This window comes from Trachemys scripta, chromosome 16, assembly GCF_013100865.1.
Source record: "Trachemys scripta elegans isolate TJP31775 chromosome 16, CAS_Tse_1.0, whole genome shotgun sequence".
NCBI classification, from domain to species: Eukaryota; Metazoa; Chordata; order Testudines; family Emydidae; genus Trachemys; species Trachemys scripta.
This window is the reverse complement of record NC_048313.1, coordinates 7,823,018-7,841,785: the sequence shown is the minus strand read 5'-3', so window position 1 is coordinate 7,841,785 and position 18,768 is coordinate 7,823,018. Positions and strand designations below refer to the sequence as shown.

Below are 18,768 nucleotides of genomic sequence, written 5' to 3'. Positions count from 1 at the left end.
GTTTGGGCCAAGGATTAGGAGAGAGACCCCGGGGCCGTAACCCCGCCGAGCGGTACGAGGGGGCCAGGGATCACTGCTGCCGGAGGAGGCGAGAGGGACGGGGAAGGGGCGCAGGCGAGGGGCTGCGTGAGGACAAAGCAGACGGATTCTGGCTGCTCAGGGAGGCCACCGGCTCCAGCTAGACTCTGCCCAGGGCGGGTAGAGATGGGCAGTGGCAGGGCGAGCCCCTCTCAGCCGGCTGGGGCCATTACAGGAGCCCCGAAGGGGCCAGAGGAGAGCCAGAGGCGGTTAACACTCAGCACTAGGTGATTTAGGAGCTTGTCCCTTCAGCACTCTTGAAAACGTGACCCTGGGTCTGGACCCCACGGGGCCGGATTCGAACCGGCCCCTTGAGGGGAAGGTGCTGTGGGCACGTTACCCCGGCTCAGGAGACCTGGACTTTCCGGCCCGGTAGGTGGCTTGGTTTGAGATGCCAGGGGGTTTTAAAACTCAGATCCCAGCGCCCGCCCAAAGGATTTGGCGCACGAGCCCGAGGGGGGCTCCTGCCACGGGCATTGCACGAGACTAAACCATTCGAGAGCAGCTCCCAGCCAGGTCAGAGTCCCGGAGACAGGAGTGACCCCAGCCGCCAATGGTCCAGTATTAAGTTACAGTATTTCAAAGGGGCCGCGCCAGCCGCCCAGCCCCGCCCCGCCACCCGGGGCAGGGCGGAGTTCGCAAGCACAGTGCTTGGGAGCACAATGGCTGGCTGGGGGAAAAGCAGCGAGACGAGGCGGAGCCAGACCCCGGCTTCAAAAGCAAAACCAGTGTAACAGAAATCCCCGCCCAGCCGGCCGCACGCTGCAGGGAACCGCTCCCGAGCTCCCCCCACCTGCCTAGCTCCGAGCAGCAGGAGACAACCCCGAACAAACCATCTCCCAAGGAGAACCCGCTCCCCCCTCGCCCTGGCGTTAACTCTCCTACCCAGAGCAGCAATTCGCTCCGGGCAGCTGGCCGGGGCCCCGTTACTTCAGCGTTATTGAGCCGGGCCCGCGCCAGGTTCAGGGGGACAAGCAGCAGGCAGGGAGCGGCCGACAGAAGACACCGTGGCTGCATACAATCAAACGGGCAGTTTGCCAGAGGCCCAGGGGCGGGCGGCTCGGGAAGCGGGGGCTCAGCGAGCGAGGCACGTGGTCCTGGGAAGAGAAGAGAAAGTGCTTCAGCCCCGGGGGGCCCGACTGGCCAAGGTACAGCGCTGGGGAGAGAAGAGAGAGTCAGTCTCCACGGCCGAGGAGCGTGGGCAGCTTCCACAGGGGTTTAGGGGATTTGACAGCTGCCTGGGAGGTGGAGCCGGTGTCGGGGGAGTACGGCAGAGACGAGCTCCAGCCTCTCCTCCCACCCAGCACCGCGTGCCCCAGGCCTGCCCCACTGCTGGGGGGCTGTGAAGGGAGCCCGCTCCACAGACCGTCAGTCGTTCGGGTCTGGACAACCCGCCCCCCCACCCAGGGCCGAGCCTGCGCGCACGTGGCTTCTCGGCTCCCCCCAGCTTACTTGCAGACAGACTCCTGGTGCCGTCGCACTTAGCAGCCGCACGGCTGCTTGCTCTGTGTTTGGGCCCCGCGGGGCTGGCGCAGGTGGCGCAAGGAGGTGTCTCCATACTGGATGCCTGAGCCCATCCTCTCGGGGTCCAGCTCACCTGGGCAGACAGAGCAGCGCTCAGCAGGGCGGGACACACGACCGTCCCTCCCCCACAACCACCTCCCCTCCCGCTCCCCGGATTGTGTGGGGCTGGGAGGGAGGAATCTTTACCAGGACCCTGCCAGGACAGGCGGGGCCCAGCCGTGGGTTCGCACCAGCCGGGGTAGTCACTAACAGACTCCAGCTTGACTCCCGTTCATGAGATCAATTCGGGAGCGACCGCCGCGGTGGGCTGGGAGAGCAGACACCCAGCGCCGCGCCCCTGGAGAACTGGGTCCTACCCCCCCCCCCTCCCCTGCTTCAGAACAAACCTGGGGGCGCTGGTCTCAGCCAGCCCCCAGACCTTTAGCGGGCTATCACACCCTTCTTATTCCTGGAAGCCCGTTTCGGGCCCTGGCTGAGACGTTGAGGTTGGGAACACTCCAGGGGGAAGCATGGGGCTGCGTCGCGCCCCCCGGGACCCTCTGCCAGCTCCGGCCTCGTACCTGATTCAATTTTGTTTAGTATGGTCCTGGCACATTTTAAGAAAGCTTCTTCCACGTTCTCCCCCGTCAGCGCGCTGGTCTCCAGGAACATGAGTTCTGCCGAGGCGGAGAGAGAAACGGCAGGAAGGTAACCGGGGGACGGCTCCCAGCCCGATTCGCCAGGGCACCCACGCTAAGCCCGGGACAGCCCCAGCTGGGTGTCGCGAGACAACGCCACTCCTCGCTCGGGATCCCGCCCCACCAACACACAGAACTGAGCTGCTGCTCGCCAGCAGGGCCTGCGTACAACGGGGCCCGCCCCAGCGCCACTACTACACCCAGAACGGAGACGCTGCTCGTCAGCGGGACCTAGGGTGACCAGATGTCCCGATTTTATAGGGACAGTCTTGATTTTTGGGTCTTTTGCTTATATAGGCTCCTATTACACCCCCACCCCGTCCCAATTTTTCACATTTGCTGTCTGGTCACCCTAGTGGGACCCGACCCAGCACGTCCACTCTGACGCAGGGTTCAAACCACAGAGTCCGAGCTCCCCCTCCTGGCCAAACAGCACCAGTGCCGGGGAGAGATTCCTAGCAGCTCTCCCGCCGTTTTCATCCAGCCCCCTTCGCCCCGGGGCTCTGCAGAGCTCCGCCGCCCACCCCGAGGGGCCCGAATGCAGCTAACGCCTCCCCCCCAAGTAACGTTTAAGTAGGCAGGATGGGGCTGGAGCGGTACCCCAGGGCCTATGACCCCTTTTGGGACCACGGGCTTTTAATGCTGGTGTGGCCAGGACTGCAGTGTTACCGCTCATGGGAAAGACAGCACCTGCTAACACTGCTCCCCCCAGCACCTGCTCTGGGGCCCGCCCTGCCTGCCGGGGGAGAGTGCCCCTGCCGAGCCCCCCACCCTACCACCTGCCAAGTCCCCCACCCCCTAGCACTTCTCTGGGGACAGCCCTGCCTGCCAGGGGAAAGCACCCCCTGCCCCACAGTGCCCCCTAGCGCTGTCTTGGGGCCAGCCCTGCCTGCCCGGGGAGAGTGCCCCTGCCGAGCCCCCCACCCTGCCTCTGCCGAGTCCCTCATCCCGTAACACCCCCCTGGGGTCAGCCCTGCCTGCCGGGGGAGAGCGCCCCCAGCTGAGCCCCCCGCACCACCCTGGGGTCAGCCCTGCCTGCCGGGGGAGAGCACCCCCTGCCGAGCCCCCTGCTGCCCAGTGCCCCCTAGTGCCGCCCTGGGGCCAGCCCTGCCTGCCCCCACACCACTTTCCATAGCTCCGTACCCTGCTGGCCCTGGCCTGACGGGGAGATCGCAGGACACTTGCGCAGCACTGAGGCCTGGTGCCACGGCAAAGCAAGCAGGGGACCGAAACACCCCCTCACCCCCGCACAGGGAAAGGGCCAGGCAGGACCGTGTCACAGTCAAAGCTGACAACCCCCAGAGCAGCCCTGGCTCGGTACCGTTCTCTTGTGCAAAGCGGGAGGCTTCCAGGAAGGTCACTTCCCGGTCCGCATCCAGGTCCTTCTTGTTCCCGCAGAGGATGATGACGATGCTGGGGCTGGCGAGGGTCCGGGCGTCCGTCAGCCAGTTAGTCAGCGCGTTGTAAGTCTCCCGGCTGCAACACAGGACAGAGGGGGCAGTGGGGGGCATCCGGCAACCGGGCACAGCCCTGCTCTTCCAACCCCCACTTGATATGGCTCGCGTCCACCTTCCCCCGGCAGGCGGTTGTTTGACGCCTTCCAGAGGGGTCCCTGTGCGGCACCCGCTGCTGGCAGACCTCGGCCGCGGGCTGAACGGACCCGGGGGGCGTTCCGACGGGGCCAGGTCGAGGAGCAGAACAGAACCGGTTCAGCTCGGCCGCTGGGGTGGGACCGGCCCGGATGCTCATGGGGGGGCTTGTTCCGGCTCCGTTTCTGTGGCTTTAATCTAGTTCTGTCTGGATCCCTGCCCAGGGAGCCCGCGCCGTTCCTGAGAGCCCCCGGTGGGGGGGAGAGGGGGGGAGGGAGGGGCCAGGGCATCGCTCCGAACCACAGCCAGGAGAGTTCCCCCCCGCCGGCGATGAACACTCACCTGGTAATGTCGTACACCAGCAGGGCCCCGGCTGCACCGCGGTAGTAGCTCCGAGTCACCGACCTAGAGGGCGAGGACAGAGACTCAGAGCAATCAGTGGGGCCAGGAGCTCGCCGGGAGCCGCGGGGGCCATTTCGGGAACAGCCCCGTGGGAAAGGGGCAGGGGGGGAAGGCATCGGGCTGCTGGGTAACGGAGGAGCTGAAGGGACAAGCATGGCACGAGGTGGGTTTCTAGCGGCCACCCCCGGCTAGAGCCAAACTGGAACGAGTTCCTTGCGGCTGCCAGTGCCCCGCCAGCCCCTCACCCCAGGGACGGAGCAGAGGGGAAGGTCCTGCGTTCCATTCCCCACCCTGCTGAGACCAGCCGGCCCCCACCCGGGCAGATCGAGGCCAGCGTCCTAGCGGGGAAAGGCCCCACACCCCAAGACCAATGGAAAGGAGGGCGTGTCTTTGCGCTGCCCTTGGGAGTGGGTCCCCGATCAGAGACGCGGCCACGCGGCCATCGTCCACACCCCTCAAGCTCTGGGGAGACCCAGAGGAGCAGAGACCCTGCTGCCACGCCCCTGGACCCGAGCCGCAGCCCCACAAGCAAGCAGGCTCAGGGACTGGGGGCTTTTTAAATTGCACACGGAGGCGGCTCCACAACAGGGAAAGCTACAAGCAGCCAAGCGTTAGGTGGCTGGGTGGCAGCAGGGTCTAGTGGGCAGGACACCGGGCTGGGAGTCAGGACAGCTTGGCTCAGTCCCAGCTCGGCCACTGACCTGCCACATGATCTTGGACAAGTCCCCACCCTGCCGTGCCTCGGTTTCCCCTCCCACCCTTTCTGGCTCTTGCCTGTTTGCCCCGTAACCTCTGCAGGGAAGGGACCGTGTCTCGCTGTGCAGCACCGGACACAATGAGGTCCCCAATCTCGCCTGGGGTCCGTTAAGTGCTGCCGTAATACGAGAGCAGAAATATGGTCAAGGCTCCAGGACTAAATCTAAGTACAGCATCCCGCTATCTGCACACGGGCCTGTCCTGTGTTACACCGGCGTGGAGCGTTGTGCTATGCTGGTAACCACCTGCCATGCCCCGCCCCAGAGGTGGCTGCATCTCTATGGGTATGGGAAAAGTGATCCCTGTAAATCTCCGATTCCGCTTAACTCCCGCATGCAAGACACCCCTTTGGCAGACTTCTGGGACCACTAACGATATTTTACCCAGTCTCCAGATTTAGCCTGGAAAGCTGGCTGCTACGGCACACCTTCCTTGGACCTTACTCCAGAGACATTTCAAACGCTCATTCGCTGGATAGGTGGATTTGTTTTTTACCTAAACCGTTCTTGTCCCGCCGTATCCCAGATCTGCAGTTTCACCGTTTTCCCACCGACGTTAACCACCTTCGACCCAAACTCCACTCCAATCGTGTGGTTGGAATCCTGCTTGACTGGAGAAGGGAGAGATCCCAAATCAGTGACTGATCGAGAAGGCCCCTGGCCGCTTAGGGGACAGCTCCAAGGCGGAGCCGCTCCGGAACCAGGAGCTTCCAGTCCAAGGGCTGATACCCGAGAGCCCCAGCGACCTGCAATTGCTTCAATCCGATTCCTGCGCAGACTGGAGGCTCCAGCTGCCGCAGAGCGACGTGGCGGGGGGGGGGGGGGAAAGAGTCATTTACATTATTTTTAGGGGTTACTGAAGCGACACAATATGATCCAGCGCTGCCATGCAATCTCCCAGCCTGTGCCCAGCCCCCCGGAAGTCACGTCACCTAAACAGAAAGCCATGAACACGACCGCACCCCACTGCGGCAGCTTCAAAATCGAACGCAGGCAGCGGTCATAACCCAGCACAAATCTGCTCGCATGGGGAGTCAAGCCCGCTAAAGAAGCAGCAGGGATGATGTGTCAACAACACGTGTGTGTGTGTGTGTGTGTGTGTGTCCGTCCTTTTCATTTCCTTGGCACAGTTAACCTAGTACACAACAGTGTGTGAAAGTCAAGCGCCGGGCGGATTCTTTACTAACATGGGACGCCCCTTTAGGATACAATTTTGTAATTGGCTGAACACATGGAGGAAGCCAGAGCTGTGCAAAGACATTTGCAATGAAAACCACAAAGCAGGAGGGGTTTCACATCGGATTTCCAGTTAGTCTAGTGGAGCCGTCTCAGTTTTCCCATTTAAAAGAAGAAGGTGGTTTTCAAGAAGGCTGAAGTTTTAAAATGTCCTGATAAAAAAAATCTCCACCACATGTTTGGAGGTGAAAACTCCCACTCTTTCGCCAGTTTCTTTTGTAAAGGCAAGTTCTGGAGCCAAAGGACAGACCGGAAGGCAAATTCAATTGTCTTTCTGGCAACAACTGTGCAGGGGAATCTTTCCCTTCGGATGAGTCCGGGGGGTCTCGGGTATTCGGAAGCACACCGGAGCAGAACAGAAATCAGTTCAATAAACAACAGCACTGGCCACAGGTACAGGGCTACTCACATTTATTCTCTATAAACTGGTGCAGGAGACAGGACTTCCCAGTACCAGCACTTCCTATCACCAGGAACTTGAAGAGGAAATCTGAAGAACGAAATAAGCACGGTTGTAACACTCGAGCGTGGGGCGGGGGAAGGGGCAGCACCTTCTGTTTAAGGGGTTCTGGGGAGGTTTACGAAAAGCAAAGCATCTTCTCAACCAGTCTTTAGAAACGTGCCCAGAGAAACATTACAAGCAGCGCTCGCCTGCATCCAACTCCCCGTGTCACCTCATTTCCCTGCGCCTCAGTAAAAGGGTTAATGACACTTCCTTTGGCCCATCTGTGTCTCGTTAGACTAAGCGTGCCGAGGCAGGGACAGTCTCATCCTAGGTGTACGTACAGCGCCTGGCGCAATGGGGGCCTGATCCCAGCTTGGTGTCTTTTGGCACCGCTGTTAACTTACTAAAGCATTATTTGCCCCCCATTCGGCGTAAGCCAGCTCCCTTCTGCTCACAGCGGGGCACGGATACCCGATCAGCACGCTGCGGTCTCACCAGCAGCCAGGTGTGCACACGTATGACGACGCAGGAGCAGAGACAGGACCCCGCTCAGCCCGGAGAGAGGCCCCCAGGGGTTAAGGGCTTGAGCCTGCCACGTATTAAACTAGGCCCCGGCCCCACGCCTGTACAGAGTGTGTGAGGTCACAGGTTCAAATCCCCTCCAAGTCTTACTGGCAGGAGGTGAGGTTATTACAGAATTAGGTGGCATTCACAGGAGCCAGTCAGAACAATCAAGGGCCTGGACCAACAGTCCTGTGAAGACAGTGGGACCGGTTACCTCAGAAAGGAGACGAGCGCGGGGGGCGTGATAAAATGGCCGGTCTAGAGAAGGGAGACTGGGAGCTCCCGTTCGCCTTGGCTGGCAGCTCAAGCACAACGGGACTCCAATGACATTCAACGGTGGGAAATGCACAGCTGGCCAAAGGACAGACTTTGCCCACACACCGTGGTCAGACTGGGGAACTCCCTGCCACATGAAGTTGCTGAGGCCAAGAACTTAGGAAGATACAAGAAGGGCCTGGACATTTATGTGCATAACAAGAAGAGCCAGAGTCGTCCTAGTTAATGAACAATTTGAGAAGCGTCATTAACCCTCCTCCTACCCCAGGGCTTAAGCAAGCGAACTATTAGAAACCAGCCTGGGACAGAACACGGGCGTAGCTTATCCCCTGCCTGCTGCGGTCCTTGAAGCATCCAGCACCAACCACGGTGCGAGCCAGAACACAGGCCGAGACAGGCCTGGGGGCTGCTCCAGCCGGCAGATCCTCCGTAAGCACCGGCTTTGCCCAGCACCGGGGGTTGGGATCCAGGCCCTCGGCCTTTGCCCAGGGCGAACTGCAGTGCGCAAAGACCTCAGGGGCAGTTCTCGCCACGCTCAGAAGGGAAGGCCAGAAACAACACACGAGTTCGAATGAGACCAATGGATTTCCCAGAGTGCTCCGCGTCGTCCGCCCTCCCGCAGGCGGGCACTGGACAGAACCGGACCGTATTCCCCCCACCCCCGAAAGCCTCCAAGGAGATCTCTTGGGCTGAAGTCCCATACGCTCCCCCCAGCCAGAGCCAGTTCCTTCCGGCTGCGGCGCGATCTCCGGCTCGGATTCTAACCTGCCCCCGGTGGCCCGACGGTAAAGCCTAGAAACCCCCTTCTGCAGGGTGTTCCCCACACAGAGAAAGGCCTTATCTCCATGCAAAAGCCACGCCCCTTTACCTATGCCAGCCTGGTGATGGGGGATCACTCCTAGCGTGGGCCCAGTCACCCCGGCGGGACGTGCGCCGCACGGGAAGGGGAACGAACTGGGTAGACGCTAGCTTGAAGGGAGAACTGGTACCTCTACCACAGCGGCAATCCCCATAGCTGTACTCAAGCTCTCGCTGCCGGTCGGTTCTCCCGGCGGCCTGGGTAACCCAGAGGCGGTAGCTAGGTCGACAGCAATGCTAGCCCTGACTGCACGGGGCTCAGGTCCGCTTAACTCTGTCTCTCAGGGGGTGGATTTTTCACACGATGCCGACGTACGCGCCCAGCTCGCAGACTCCCGTGGGTGGAAGCTGTTTTTAAGTCCCACTCACTGGCGCTTTGTTTATGAATCTAACGTCGTCTTTCATTTAACAGAGGCACGTTTGGAAGAATTTGCAAGCAAGAGTCATTGCATCGAAGCCCACATCAATGCTACTCGACCGGTGGGTCGCAACTGAAGGCAGCTGGGGGGCATAAGGCATTGACAATTCTGGTCCAATCTAAAGCCACAAAACCCTCTCCCCACACACCCTTCCCCTTCCAGGGCAAGTCTTTGCCCTCAGAATAACAGAGACTTATTCTCATCAATAGGTTTTTGGCATCAGATGACGGGTTGCCAAGTGGAGCAGGCTCCATACGATACATGGAGCATTCCCTGCTCCCGCGCCAAATTACCACCTGCCAGGTATTCACCCCATTCGGATCTGGGGACAGCAATTTTACTGCTCACCTGGGTAACCGCTCCATTAAAAACACACTGGGGGTGAAAGGCATCGGTCCATGTATGGCCCCCTGACTGTGGTATCCGAGCACCTCAATCTTTACCACTCGTCCATTTGCGGGAAAGCATTTTACAGATGGGGAAACTGAGGCAGGGGCTCACTCAGGGTCACAGAAGGCGTCCATGTCGCTCCCTCTTGTCACCGTTCCCAAGTCAGGCTGTTTGTTTACTCTCGGCCGGGCGGTTTCATGCCCCATTCCCTCTCTGGCATAGGAGCGCTGGGCACGGCCACGTCAGCTCTGACCAGCCTCCAGCCAAGCCTATCACCTGTGTTCACAAAGGTCAGCTCGGGACGGCTCAGAGGAAGGTGCAAGAAACCCCGCAGGGAACAACGATGGAATAACGTACGCGCGATGAAAGCAGAAGTGTTCTCCCTGCTTCCCCTTCACTAGTTCAGAGACTCCACGGCCAGAAGGAATCACAGAACCATGGGACTAGAAGGGATCTCGGGAAGTCACCTAGGCCTGTCCCCCGCTCTGAGGCCGGGCTAAGTAATCTCGCCTGACCTGGGCCACAGCACTTCCCTGCAGCAATAATTCCTCTTTGAACCAGAGCAGATCCCAGTGTGATTTTAAAATGGCCAGCGATGGAGAATCCTAAGCTAAAAATCAATGCTAGCTTTGAGAGAAAGGCTTCTCCCATTAAGCAAAACCATCTCCCTTCAATTATTTAGGTCCCATTATTATCTTGTTTACAAGGGAAATATTTGGGATGCTGCTTTCCCAGAAACAAAAGCCTCAAGCACTGGGGGCTCTCTCCCAAGCTTAAAACCCCAGGACTACGCCTCAAAGACAAACCTGGGCCCAGCAAACAGAAAGCCTTTGCCAGGTTTAAAGGGAGCTCGGTTATCTTGATATCTAGGCTAAGAGCAAGTTCAAAGTCGTCCGAGCCATTGCACCTGCCTCTCTGCCAACTGCGGTCTTATGATCACATTTTTTCACGTGGCGCCGTCCGTGCTCGTGCGGAACACAACACAAACACAAGCGCAGGTACCGAGGAAACCGTGCAAACAGTGAAACTGACGCTATGCACAGTGCTGACCAAGGCACAAAGAAAAACAAGTGAAAAGAGATTCCCCCGCTCTCCCCGTGACGAACAGCCAGCACGATTTCCGACAAAGGCGGTTTCAACCAAACTCTTCATCCTCTTGAAGTGCCCAGTAGCAAAGGTCGGCCTGTCGTGTTGGCTGGGGGCAGGGGGCGTGATTTTCTATTATTTTACTGGCCGAGTGACACCAGGCCAAGCCCCAGTGTGGACGCTAGTTCGCTACTCACTTTCGCTCTCCCGGTACAGCTAAACACGGCCAGTTGTCTGTACAGACAAGGCCTCAAGGCTTTATCTGGAATGCTAGCAGCAGCCTGCTGACTCCCATGCGGCCTGGGCTGTACTGAAAGGTGACGACCCCAGGCCTTCCTCCAAAGCACCTTAACCCACGTTAGCCCAATTCAGAGCCAGAGGCTTCGCGGGGAAGAAGAACGCCCGCCCGCACAGGGCGTTACGGAGCAAGAACCCCCCATGCAGACAACCCGAGGAAGCGGAATTGTTGGGCTTTCCACACGGGCGGAGGAGATGGAAAAGTCACGTCTCTGTTCCTCGGTTAGCGCCCAGCCCTGCTGTCCCACAGCACCCCCGGGTGCACACAGGGCCCCTGAAACGCGGTGCCTGGAGCGGAGAAGAAAAGACCTCCCATTGGCTCGGCCTGTGCGCCGTGTCCCCACCGGGGAAGGACGAATCCGTCCCATGAGGGTTTGAACCTGGGACGTGCAGGGCTGGTTTGTTTACTGGGCGAGGGGGAAAGAGTTCCAATCCGAATGGTTAAAATGCCGAGACACCCCCCATGTACCACTACCACTTTCAGCTCATGCAAGCCGCAGAGGGCAGTGGGCAGACCACGGGCAGGCTNAGCATCCTAAGGCTGGGGCATGGGGACAACCCCGCTCAGAGCCGGGCTTCCTGTGCCCGCCCCTTGGCACAGGGAGAAAGAAACCAGGAGGGCGAGTTGGCCTGGCTGCATTTCCAAGGCTCGCCACAAGGGGGCGGCAGCTGGCCAGGCACGGGCCAACTCTCGGGGACCCGTCCGGAGGGGCTGCCCCCCGCACTGGCCCGGTGATTCCAGGGGCGTGATGGGGCTCGGACAGGATGGAACTGCCCTGGGGAGACTGGCTAGCTCCTCTCCTCCTGCAGGACTCCTGCTGGGCCTCAGGGGCGGCGCCCTCAGCCCGGCCTGCCAGGAGGACGGAGAAATCGCCGGCCTCTTCCACCCCAGCCCAGCCTGCCCCCCACCTGCCCCGGAGGACGTGCTGGAGATCTACCTGCTCTCCAAGCAGGGCAAGAGCTGGCGCCCCCAGCTGTGGAGCTACCGGCAGGCACACGAGAGCAACGCCCAGCTGACCGACTTCTGCCCCAAGCGGGCGGGCGACGGCAAGGTCTACGTGGTNCCCTGCTGCCGAGCGCTAGGCGCCACCGGAGCGCCCGCCTGCTGCAAACTCCCTGCCCATGCTACAAGGGACAGCGGGGCCTAGTGGGTGAAGCACTGATCTGGGACTTGGGGGGCCTGGCTCTGCCGCTCTTCCCTTCTCTGTGCCTCAGTTTCCCCTCTGCAAAATGGGGCCAATGATCCTGCCCTCCTTTGCAGAGTGCCTGGAGATGGAGCGGTGCACGGGGAGGGGCAGAGCGTAGCATACTCAGACCCACTGAGGAGACAGCCGCTGGGGTTAAAGTGCCGGGTGCGGCCCCGGCCCCTTTTTGCTGATGCCCGCCGGGCTGCGGCCGTGGGGGAGGAGCAGCTATTTCAGGCCCTCTCCAGAGGCACTACTGCTCTTCTACCCAGTGACGCTTTTCAGAATGTCCCAGATTCCTGGTTTGGGGCCACGGCGCCAGGAAGCGGCAGTACTTGTGGCCGGCTCTGAAAATAACTTAACGCTTCCTGTCTGCCACCCGCCACTGTTAGCTCTTGAGAGCAGGGACTGGCTCTCAGTCGGGGTCTGGGCAGCGCCCAGTCCGACGGGGCCCTGATCTCGGGCGGGGTCTGGGCAGCGCCCGGTCCGACGGGGCCCTGATCTCGGGCGGGGTCTGGGCAACGCCCAGCGCGATGGTCTCAGTTCTCTAGAGTTGCTGTCATACAGCGAACTTGGGAACTTTAACCCATGCCCAGCAAACATGCATTAAAGACAAAGGCTGTTTGGTTTCCACACCGGCAGGTTCTGTTTATTGTGACAGGTTCCGGCCCCGGAGGCCTAGCCGTGTTCCCGTCTCCAGAGGGGTGGCAGAGCCCCACGCAGGGGAATGGGCCAGGGACAACGTTCGGTCCTGAGAACGTCCTGCCTGCGTGCAGGGGGCAGGAGCACCCCTCGCTCCACTGGCTGGAGGGGCTCCGCTACCACTGGGGGACCTGTTCAGAACTCCCCCTCCAGGAGCTGACCCGCTCATAGCCTCAGGCAGCAAGGTTGCGTGGGTTGGGTGCTGACTCCTGGGTTCCATTCCCAGCTCTGCCACTGACCCCGGGCAAGCCTCTGCGCCGCTCCGTGCCTCGGTTTCCCCTCCCCGCCTTTGGACTGTGAGCTCTTTGGGCAGGGACTGTCCCTCGCGGGGTGCGTGCAGCGCCCAGATCTCGGCGGGGACTCTGAGTGCCGCTGTCAGTTCCGCTGCGGGGCCCCGGGCTGGCCGGGAATGGCCGGCAGGGACTAGCACCTGTGGCAGCTGCTCTCCGAGGTTTGAACCAAAGGCTCGGAGCTGGTGGCTCAGCCGGGGCAGCCGCATTTCCAGTGCTTGGCCTCTGCCCTGCTGGTGCGACCCAGCGCTATTGAGGGCAGCCAGAGCCCCTGGCGGCTGGATTCGGAAGGGCCCGTCCCCGCTGGCCAGCTCCACGCTGCGCTCCTGAGCCCGAGGAGGGTCCCCTGAACCACGCCCGCCTGCCCCCACAAGCTCCTGGGTGCAGTGAGTCCGTGCTCAGGCAGAGCTGACCGGCTCCCACGCAGGGCGGCCACGGCTCGGCAGCTCCCGGCAGGGCCCTTGGTCGTCTCTGCCACTAGGGTCGGGCCCAATGCAGCCAGAGCTCCTGAATGCAGCCGTCGCTTGCGCCTTGGAAAAGGCTCCCCACTGGCCAGGCTTGAAGCTGGGGCAGGTGGAAGCGACTCCCAGGGGTTGGTTCTGCCCGTGAGATGCTCACGCAGACGCAGCGAGCGCGGCCGAGCAAGAGGAACCCAGGCGCCTCACTCGGGCCCTTGTGAATCAGGTGCGACACGTGCGTTCCTCGGCCCAGGCCGGGAGCCTGGCAGAGAAGTGGCCCGCGATTGGCCGTGCCAGCGCCCTGTGCAAAGGGTGAGAGCCCGCGGCGAGCCCAAGGCTGGGCTAGGAGACCCACACACAGCGGGCAGAGGAGGTACCCGGATCAGGGCCCTGCGCGAAGGACGAGAACCCAAGGCTGGCTAGGAGACCCACACACAGCTGGCAGAGGAGGTACCCGGGCCAGGGCCCTGCCGAAGGGCGAGAGCCCAAGGCTGGCCTAGGAGAACCACACACAGCGGGCAGAGGAGGTACCCGGATCAGGGCCCTGCGTGAAGGGCGAGAGCCCAAGGCTGGCTAGGAGACCCACTCACAGCTCTCAGAGGTGGCATCCTGGTTGGTTCTCAAGGGGCCGAGACCCCTGTAAAGACGGGCTGAGCGTTCCAGCCCGGCTCACCCTCCAGCAGGGCCACGAATGCTTCAGGGGAAGGGACGAGAACCCTGCACCCGGGAGGCTCGCGTCAGAGCCCACAGCCGCCCGCCATGCCAGGGCCCAGTCGCTATTGCCAAAAAGTCTTAAAGTGTCTCAAATTTAACCTCCCATGAATCGGTAAGGTGGGGGCGCTGCTGCCCCGCCCACGGGCAGCTCCCTGCAGATCAGGTCCCCTGGAGCAGCCCGGTGGTGGGGCTGGAATCGGGGCTGGGAGGCCTCGCCCCCCGGGCCCAGCTGTGAAATTAAGCAGAGCTGAAGGAAAATGGGCCGTGAAAGGCGAGGGGCTCGGAGGATCCGAACCCCCTTCGGTTCGGTTCCAGCCGGCGTCACTGCCGGGGCCTGGAGTGCAGGATCGCCGAGCCAGTGCCCTCCGAAACGCGGGCGTCTCCCGTCGAGCGCCCCGAAGCTCCAATCTTGGCCTTCCCAGGGTTCCCCCGGCTGGGCGGGAAACGGCTCCTCTCCGAGATGGGACCAGTTCTCGCCCCTTCCCGTTAGCTGGCGTAAACCGGGTCCCGTGACGTCTGCGTGACGGGCCGGGCACTGCACCTATCCTCTCCCCGGCGCGGGGCCGTCTGAGCCGAGCCGCCGGAAGCTGGCCCAGGCAGACGGGGCGCGATGGGCCCCAGCTCCGAGCGGGGCTGTAGCATATCTGGCTGTATAAATAATAGGCAGGGAGGGCACCGCACGGCAGTGCCTAGCTATTGCACAGAGCCGGCGCCCGGCTCAGTCCTGCTCCATGGTGCTGAAGATGGCGATGAGATTGTCCAGCCCCCAGAGGTAGCCGTCCTCCCGGTTCCCCTCCACCCAGGGCAGCCGGTGCGTCAGCGTCTGTCCCCCGGCCAGCGGCACCGTCTTGCCGAAGTCGATCATCCAGACCTTGGCCAGCCCCGTCCGGTCATGGACAAACAGCAGAGAGCTCCCCACCACCTGTCGGGGGGCAAACACAGAGCTCAGTGAGTGGGGGACTGGGAGCCAGGACTCCTGGGTTCTCTCCCCGGCTCTGGGAGGGGAGTGGGGTCTAGTGGTTAGAGGAGGGGGCCTGGGAGCCAGGACTCCTGGGTTCTCTCCCCGGCTCTGGGAGGGGAGTGGGGTCTAGTGGTTAGAGGAGGGGGGCTGGGAGCCAGGACTCCTGGGTCCATTCATTGCTCTGGGATCCACAGGAGGAAGGCGCTGTAGAACCCAGCGCATCCAGGCGTGGCCAGAGGGGAGACGTGTTGTTTCCTACGGACCCGGGGCTGCCAGGGGGCAGGAGAACAGACCCTGCATCCTGGCGCATGTGCCCAGATCCCCAGCGTGAGGGCCACTGGCTGGGCCCCCCACTCGGCAGGGAGCGCCTCCCCCCGCAGGCCTGCCGCCTCCCTCAGCCCCACGCCCAGCCAGAACCTACCTCGTGGGTCTTGAAGAACTCGGACTGCTCCAGCGCCGCCCGCAGCTCCTTCAAGCGGCCCAGGTAGTTAGTCTGGGGAGGAAGAGGGGAGGTGGACAGGTGAGGCTGAGGTAGCTGCAGGAGGCCAGCAGGGGGCGATGGCGCTGCGGGACCCACCTGAGCATTAGCCAGGCCCAGCCCGTCTGGGCCCTGGCAGGGAGGGGAATGTGGCTGGCCCGATCGGCAGGTGCTGGCACCACGGCAGTGTTGGGGGGCTGTGGGATGGGGGCTCAGCAGGGGGCGCTGTCCCCTGGCAGGCAGGACTGTCCCTAGGAGGCGCTATGGGGTAGGGAGCGGGGCGGGGGCAGCAGGGGGCGCTGTCCCCTGGCAGGCAGGGCTGGCGCTAGGACAGCACTAGGGGGCGCTGTGCTGCCGCACGCTGGTTGAAACAAAAGTCACACAGATACTAGCCAGCCGCTGTACTGTACCCCAGAGGTGGCTGCATCTTGGCAGCGAAAAGCCCAAGCTCTGGGCGATGCCCCCCCCCACCCAGGGCCAGCAGCACCACCGGGGAGCCCAGCCCCTCACCAGAATGGTTCTGTCGCCGTCCACGAAGTCGCCCAGTGCCTGCACCACCTGCTCGGGCAGCCGCGTCTTCTTGAAGTTGGTGCTGCAGGTGCCGTCAGCTTTCTGGGGACACAGAGACCTGTCAGGCCGGGGCATGGGGGGGCCGAGGGGGACGCACGTGCCCCAGTCAGAGCCGCTGCCCCTAGAGCCAGCCCTACCCCAGCCAGACGTGATCCCCCCCCTCTCTAGAGCCAGACGCCCCTGCTACAGCCAGACGTGATCTCCCCACCCCAGAGCCAGATGCCCCTGCTCCAGCCAGATGTGACCCCCCCAGCCAGGCCTGCTCCGCCCCAGCTCGTGGCCCCCACCTTGATGCCCTCGATGCGGAAGCCCAGCGTGGCGGTGGAGCTGAGCGACTCCCTCCACTGCATGTAGCGGGGCTTGAGCACGGCGCGCTGGGTGTGCTCCTCGGGCGTGGGCGCCCCCGGGTCCACCGCCACCATCTTCTCGTACATGTCACAGCGCAGCCGGGGCCGCTGGCGAGCTTGCTCCAGCTCCTCCTCCAGGTACGTCCTGCGGGGGGCAGAGCGGGGATCAGCCGGGGGCGCTCACCCCACGGCCCATGCCTCAGCCAGCCCTTGGCTCTGGCACTCCCAGCGCAGGGCTCCTGGGTTCTACCCCGGCTGTGGGGGCTAGTGGTTAAAGGAGGGGGCTGGGAGCCAGGACTCCTGGGTTCTCTCCCGGCTCTGGGAGGGGAGTGGGGGCTAGTGATTAGAGCAGGGGGGCTGGGAGCCAGGACTCCTGGGTTCTCTCGCTGAGGCAGCTTGCCTGTGCCCCGCAGCCAGGTTCTCACCTGACCCCCATCTTGCAGTCCATGATGGAGGGCGTCTCAAAGCTGGCCAGCAGATCCTCCATCTGGTTGTAGCGCTCGCCATCCCGCTGCGCCAGCCCGAAGTAGGTGGGCACATGGGGGCGCAGTGAGTCCCGCATGAGGTGCTCCAGGCACTGCTGCTCCCGCGGGCAGAACTTCTTCAGGATCCGCCCGTAGTCCCCAGCTTTGAAATTCCCTGCGGGGGAGGGAGGGGATGGCTGGGGTCAGGGGAGCATGGACACACCCCGGCCCGTGCCCGCTGGGCACACGGCGCTGCCTTCGCCAGCCACCATCGGGGCTGGCTGCACCCCCCAGCAGAGCTCCCCACCCCACACGGGCTTACCGTGCCCCCCATTCCTGCGGCCCCTCTCACCCGCATGGCCGGCCAGCTGCACCCAGGGGTAGCGCTTCTTGAAGGACACGACGAAAGGCGACCAGTGGACCATGCTTTTGAGTTTTTTCCACGGCTTGTTCTACAGAGAAAGGCAGGGAGGGAGTTAGTGCCCAAGCCACCCCCCGTACTGTAGGAGGGTCCCAGCTGAGATCACCCCCCCCCCAGTCCCAGTGTGCCAGGTGCTGCACAGACCCCAAGTGAGAGCCCCTACCTGCTCCGCACAGCTAACAGGAAGGATTGTTCTCCCTATGTTACAGGTGGGGAAACTGAGGCCCAGAATAACTGCGGGAGAGCTCAGAAAAGAACAAAAAGGGAGGGACTCCTCCCCCAACCCCTGCTCTAACCACTAGACCCTGCTCCTCTCCCAGAGCTGGGATAGAACCCAGGAGTCCTGGCTCCCAGCTCCCCCCCCCCCGCCCGCTCTAACCACCAGACCCCACTCCCCTCCCAGAGCCGGGGAGAGAATCCAGGACTCCTGGCTCCCAGCCCCCCTGACCCCATGCATGCGGCTAGTTCGGAAGCTCGGCTGGGCCCGACCATTGGTTATGGGGCGTTCCCGCCCAGGTGAGCCTGTCGCCCGTCTGGGCCTTCGACACCTCCCCCTGGCAGGCACCCAGCCCCTGCGCCCTCCCCCAGCCCCCTCCGACCTCCGGCATTGCCCCCTCCTGCATCGGCCCAGTCTGCTGGGTTCTGGCCCTGCTAACCGCCGGGGGCCCGGAGCCGGTTGGCCGGAGCCCAGGTCAAGGCGGGCGCTGCCCCACGGAGAGACGCTGGCTTGGCACCGCCGCTCGGCGCAGATCAGAGTCCCCATCCCCGCCCCCCGCCTGGACTTTCACCCAGGGCACAGGTCGGTGCAGGGGGGCGGGGTCCCTACCACCTGCTGGCACCAGCTAGTCCGGGAGCTGCTGAGACTGGCCCCTCTGCTCAGGGGCAGGAGGTGGGAGGGCCAGGCCAAGGCCACCCCACCCCCACCCCCATATGGGCCCTGAGGGACAAGCCCATGTGGGCCTCGTGTCTGGGAGCCAGGACTCCTGGGTTCTCTCCCCAGCTCTGCGAGGGGAGTGGGCTCTAGTGGTTAGAGCACGGGGGAGTGGGGGCTGGGAGCCCGGACGCCTGGGTTCTAGGGGTTTCTCAAGAACACAACACAGCCAGGAGCCTCAGCCATTGTTACCAAACCAGTTCACGGCTGCACCAGCTTCACCCTTTCAACAGACACTCCCTCCCCCCGCACCGCTCAGCACTTCCCCCAGAGCACTTCCCCGGGCCCCGGGCCCGGCCCCGGCCTGATGCACATTTTCCATCACAAGCGCCTCGCGGTTTCTTGCTGACTCTGTGCAAGGCGGCCGTGAGCTCCGAGCAGAAACCTGCTGGCGTGACCAGGGCCGAGGCACAACCAAGCTGGGGTGGGGGGGCGGAAACTGGTCGGCCAGCGGCGAGGGCCTGGGACTGGAGTCAGGACACCTGGCTCTGCCACTGATGTATGGGGTGGCCCTGGGCAACTCCTTGCATCTCCCCAGGCCTCAGTCCCCCAGCAGTGACATGGGGAGAACAGCCTGCCCTCTGTTGCTCTGGGTGGGCGCAGCGCCCAGCCCGGGTCTGGGCAGCGCCGGGACCAACGGGGCCCTGATCTC

The 18,768-nt window shown here is 62.8% G+C and overlaps 3 protein-coding genes across 3 annotated transcripts in view; 1 reads left to right on the top strand and 2 right to left on the bottom strand.

Moving 5' to 3' along the window:
* Positions 1–476: 476 nt before the first annotated feature.
* Positions 477–9,347, bottom strand: RAB4B (RAB4B, member RAS oncogene family). Its single transcript, XM_034792764.1, has 9 exons — positions 9,325–9,347; positions 7,842–8,041; positions 6,671–6,751; positions 5,522–5,636; positions 4,211–4,273; positions 3,601–3,755; positions 2,163–2,258; positions 1,531–1,675; positions 477–1,234 (listed from the first exon to the last, which is right to left on the bottom strand). Exons 1-8 carry the CDS (start codon positions 9,345–9,347, stop codon positions 1,560–1,562), a joined length of 849 nt encoding a protein of 282 aa, XP_034648655.1. The 3' UTR covers positions 477–1,234; positions 1,531–1,559.
* Positions 9,348–11,219: 1,872 nt separating this feature from the next.
* C16H19orf54 (chromosome 16 C19orf54 homolog) lies at positions 11,220–11,744 on the top strand. The gene has a single exon (XM_034792762.1). It carries the CDS (start codon positions 11,346–11,348, stop codon positions 11,742–11,744), a length of 399 nt encoding a protein of 132 aa, XP_034648653.1. The 5' UTR covers positions 11,220–11,345.
* A 658-nt stretch (positions 11,745–12,402) lies between these two features.
* Positions 12,403–18,768, bottom strand: part of ITPKC (inositol-trisphosphate 3-kinase C) — a 9,378-nt gene continuing 3,012 nt past the window's right edge. The window contains exons 2-7 of the mRNA XM_034792195.1: positions 17,117–17,216; positions 16,726–16,939; positions 16,241–16,445; positions 15,894–15,995; positions 15,327–15,398; positions 12,403–14,866 (exon numbers count right to left, since the gene is read on the bottom strand). Of these exons, the coding sequence (XP_034648086.1) occupies positions 14,663–14,866; positions 15,327–15,398; positions 15,894–15,995; positions 16,241–16,445; positions 16,726–16,939; positions 17,117–17,216 (897 nt within the window). The 3' untranslated portion in view covers positions 12,403–14,662. The remainder of the gene's footprint in view (positions 14,867–15,326; positions 15,399–15,893; positions 15,996–16,240; positions 16,446–16,725; positions 16,940–17,116; positions 17,217–18,768) is intronic.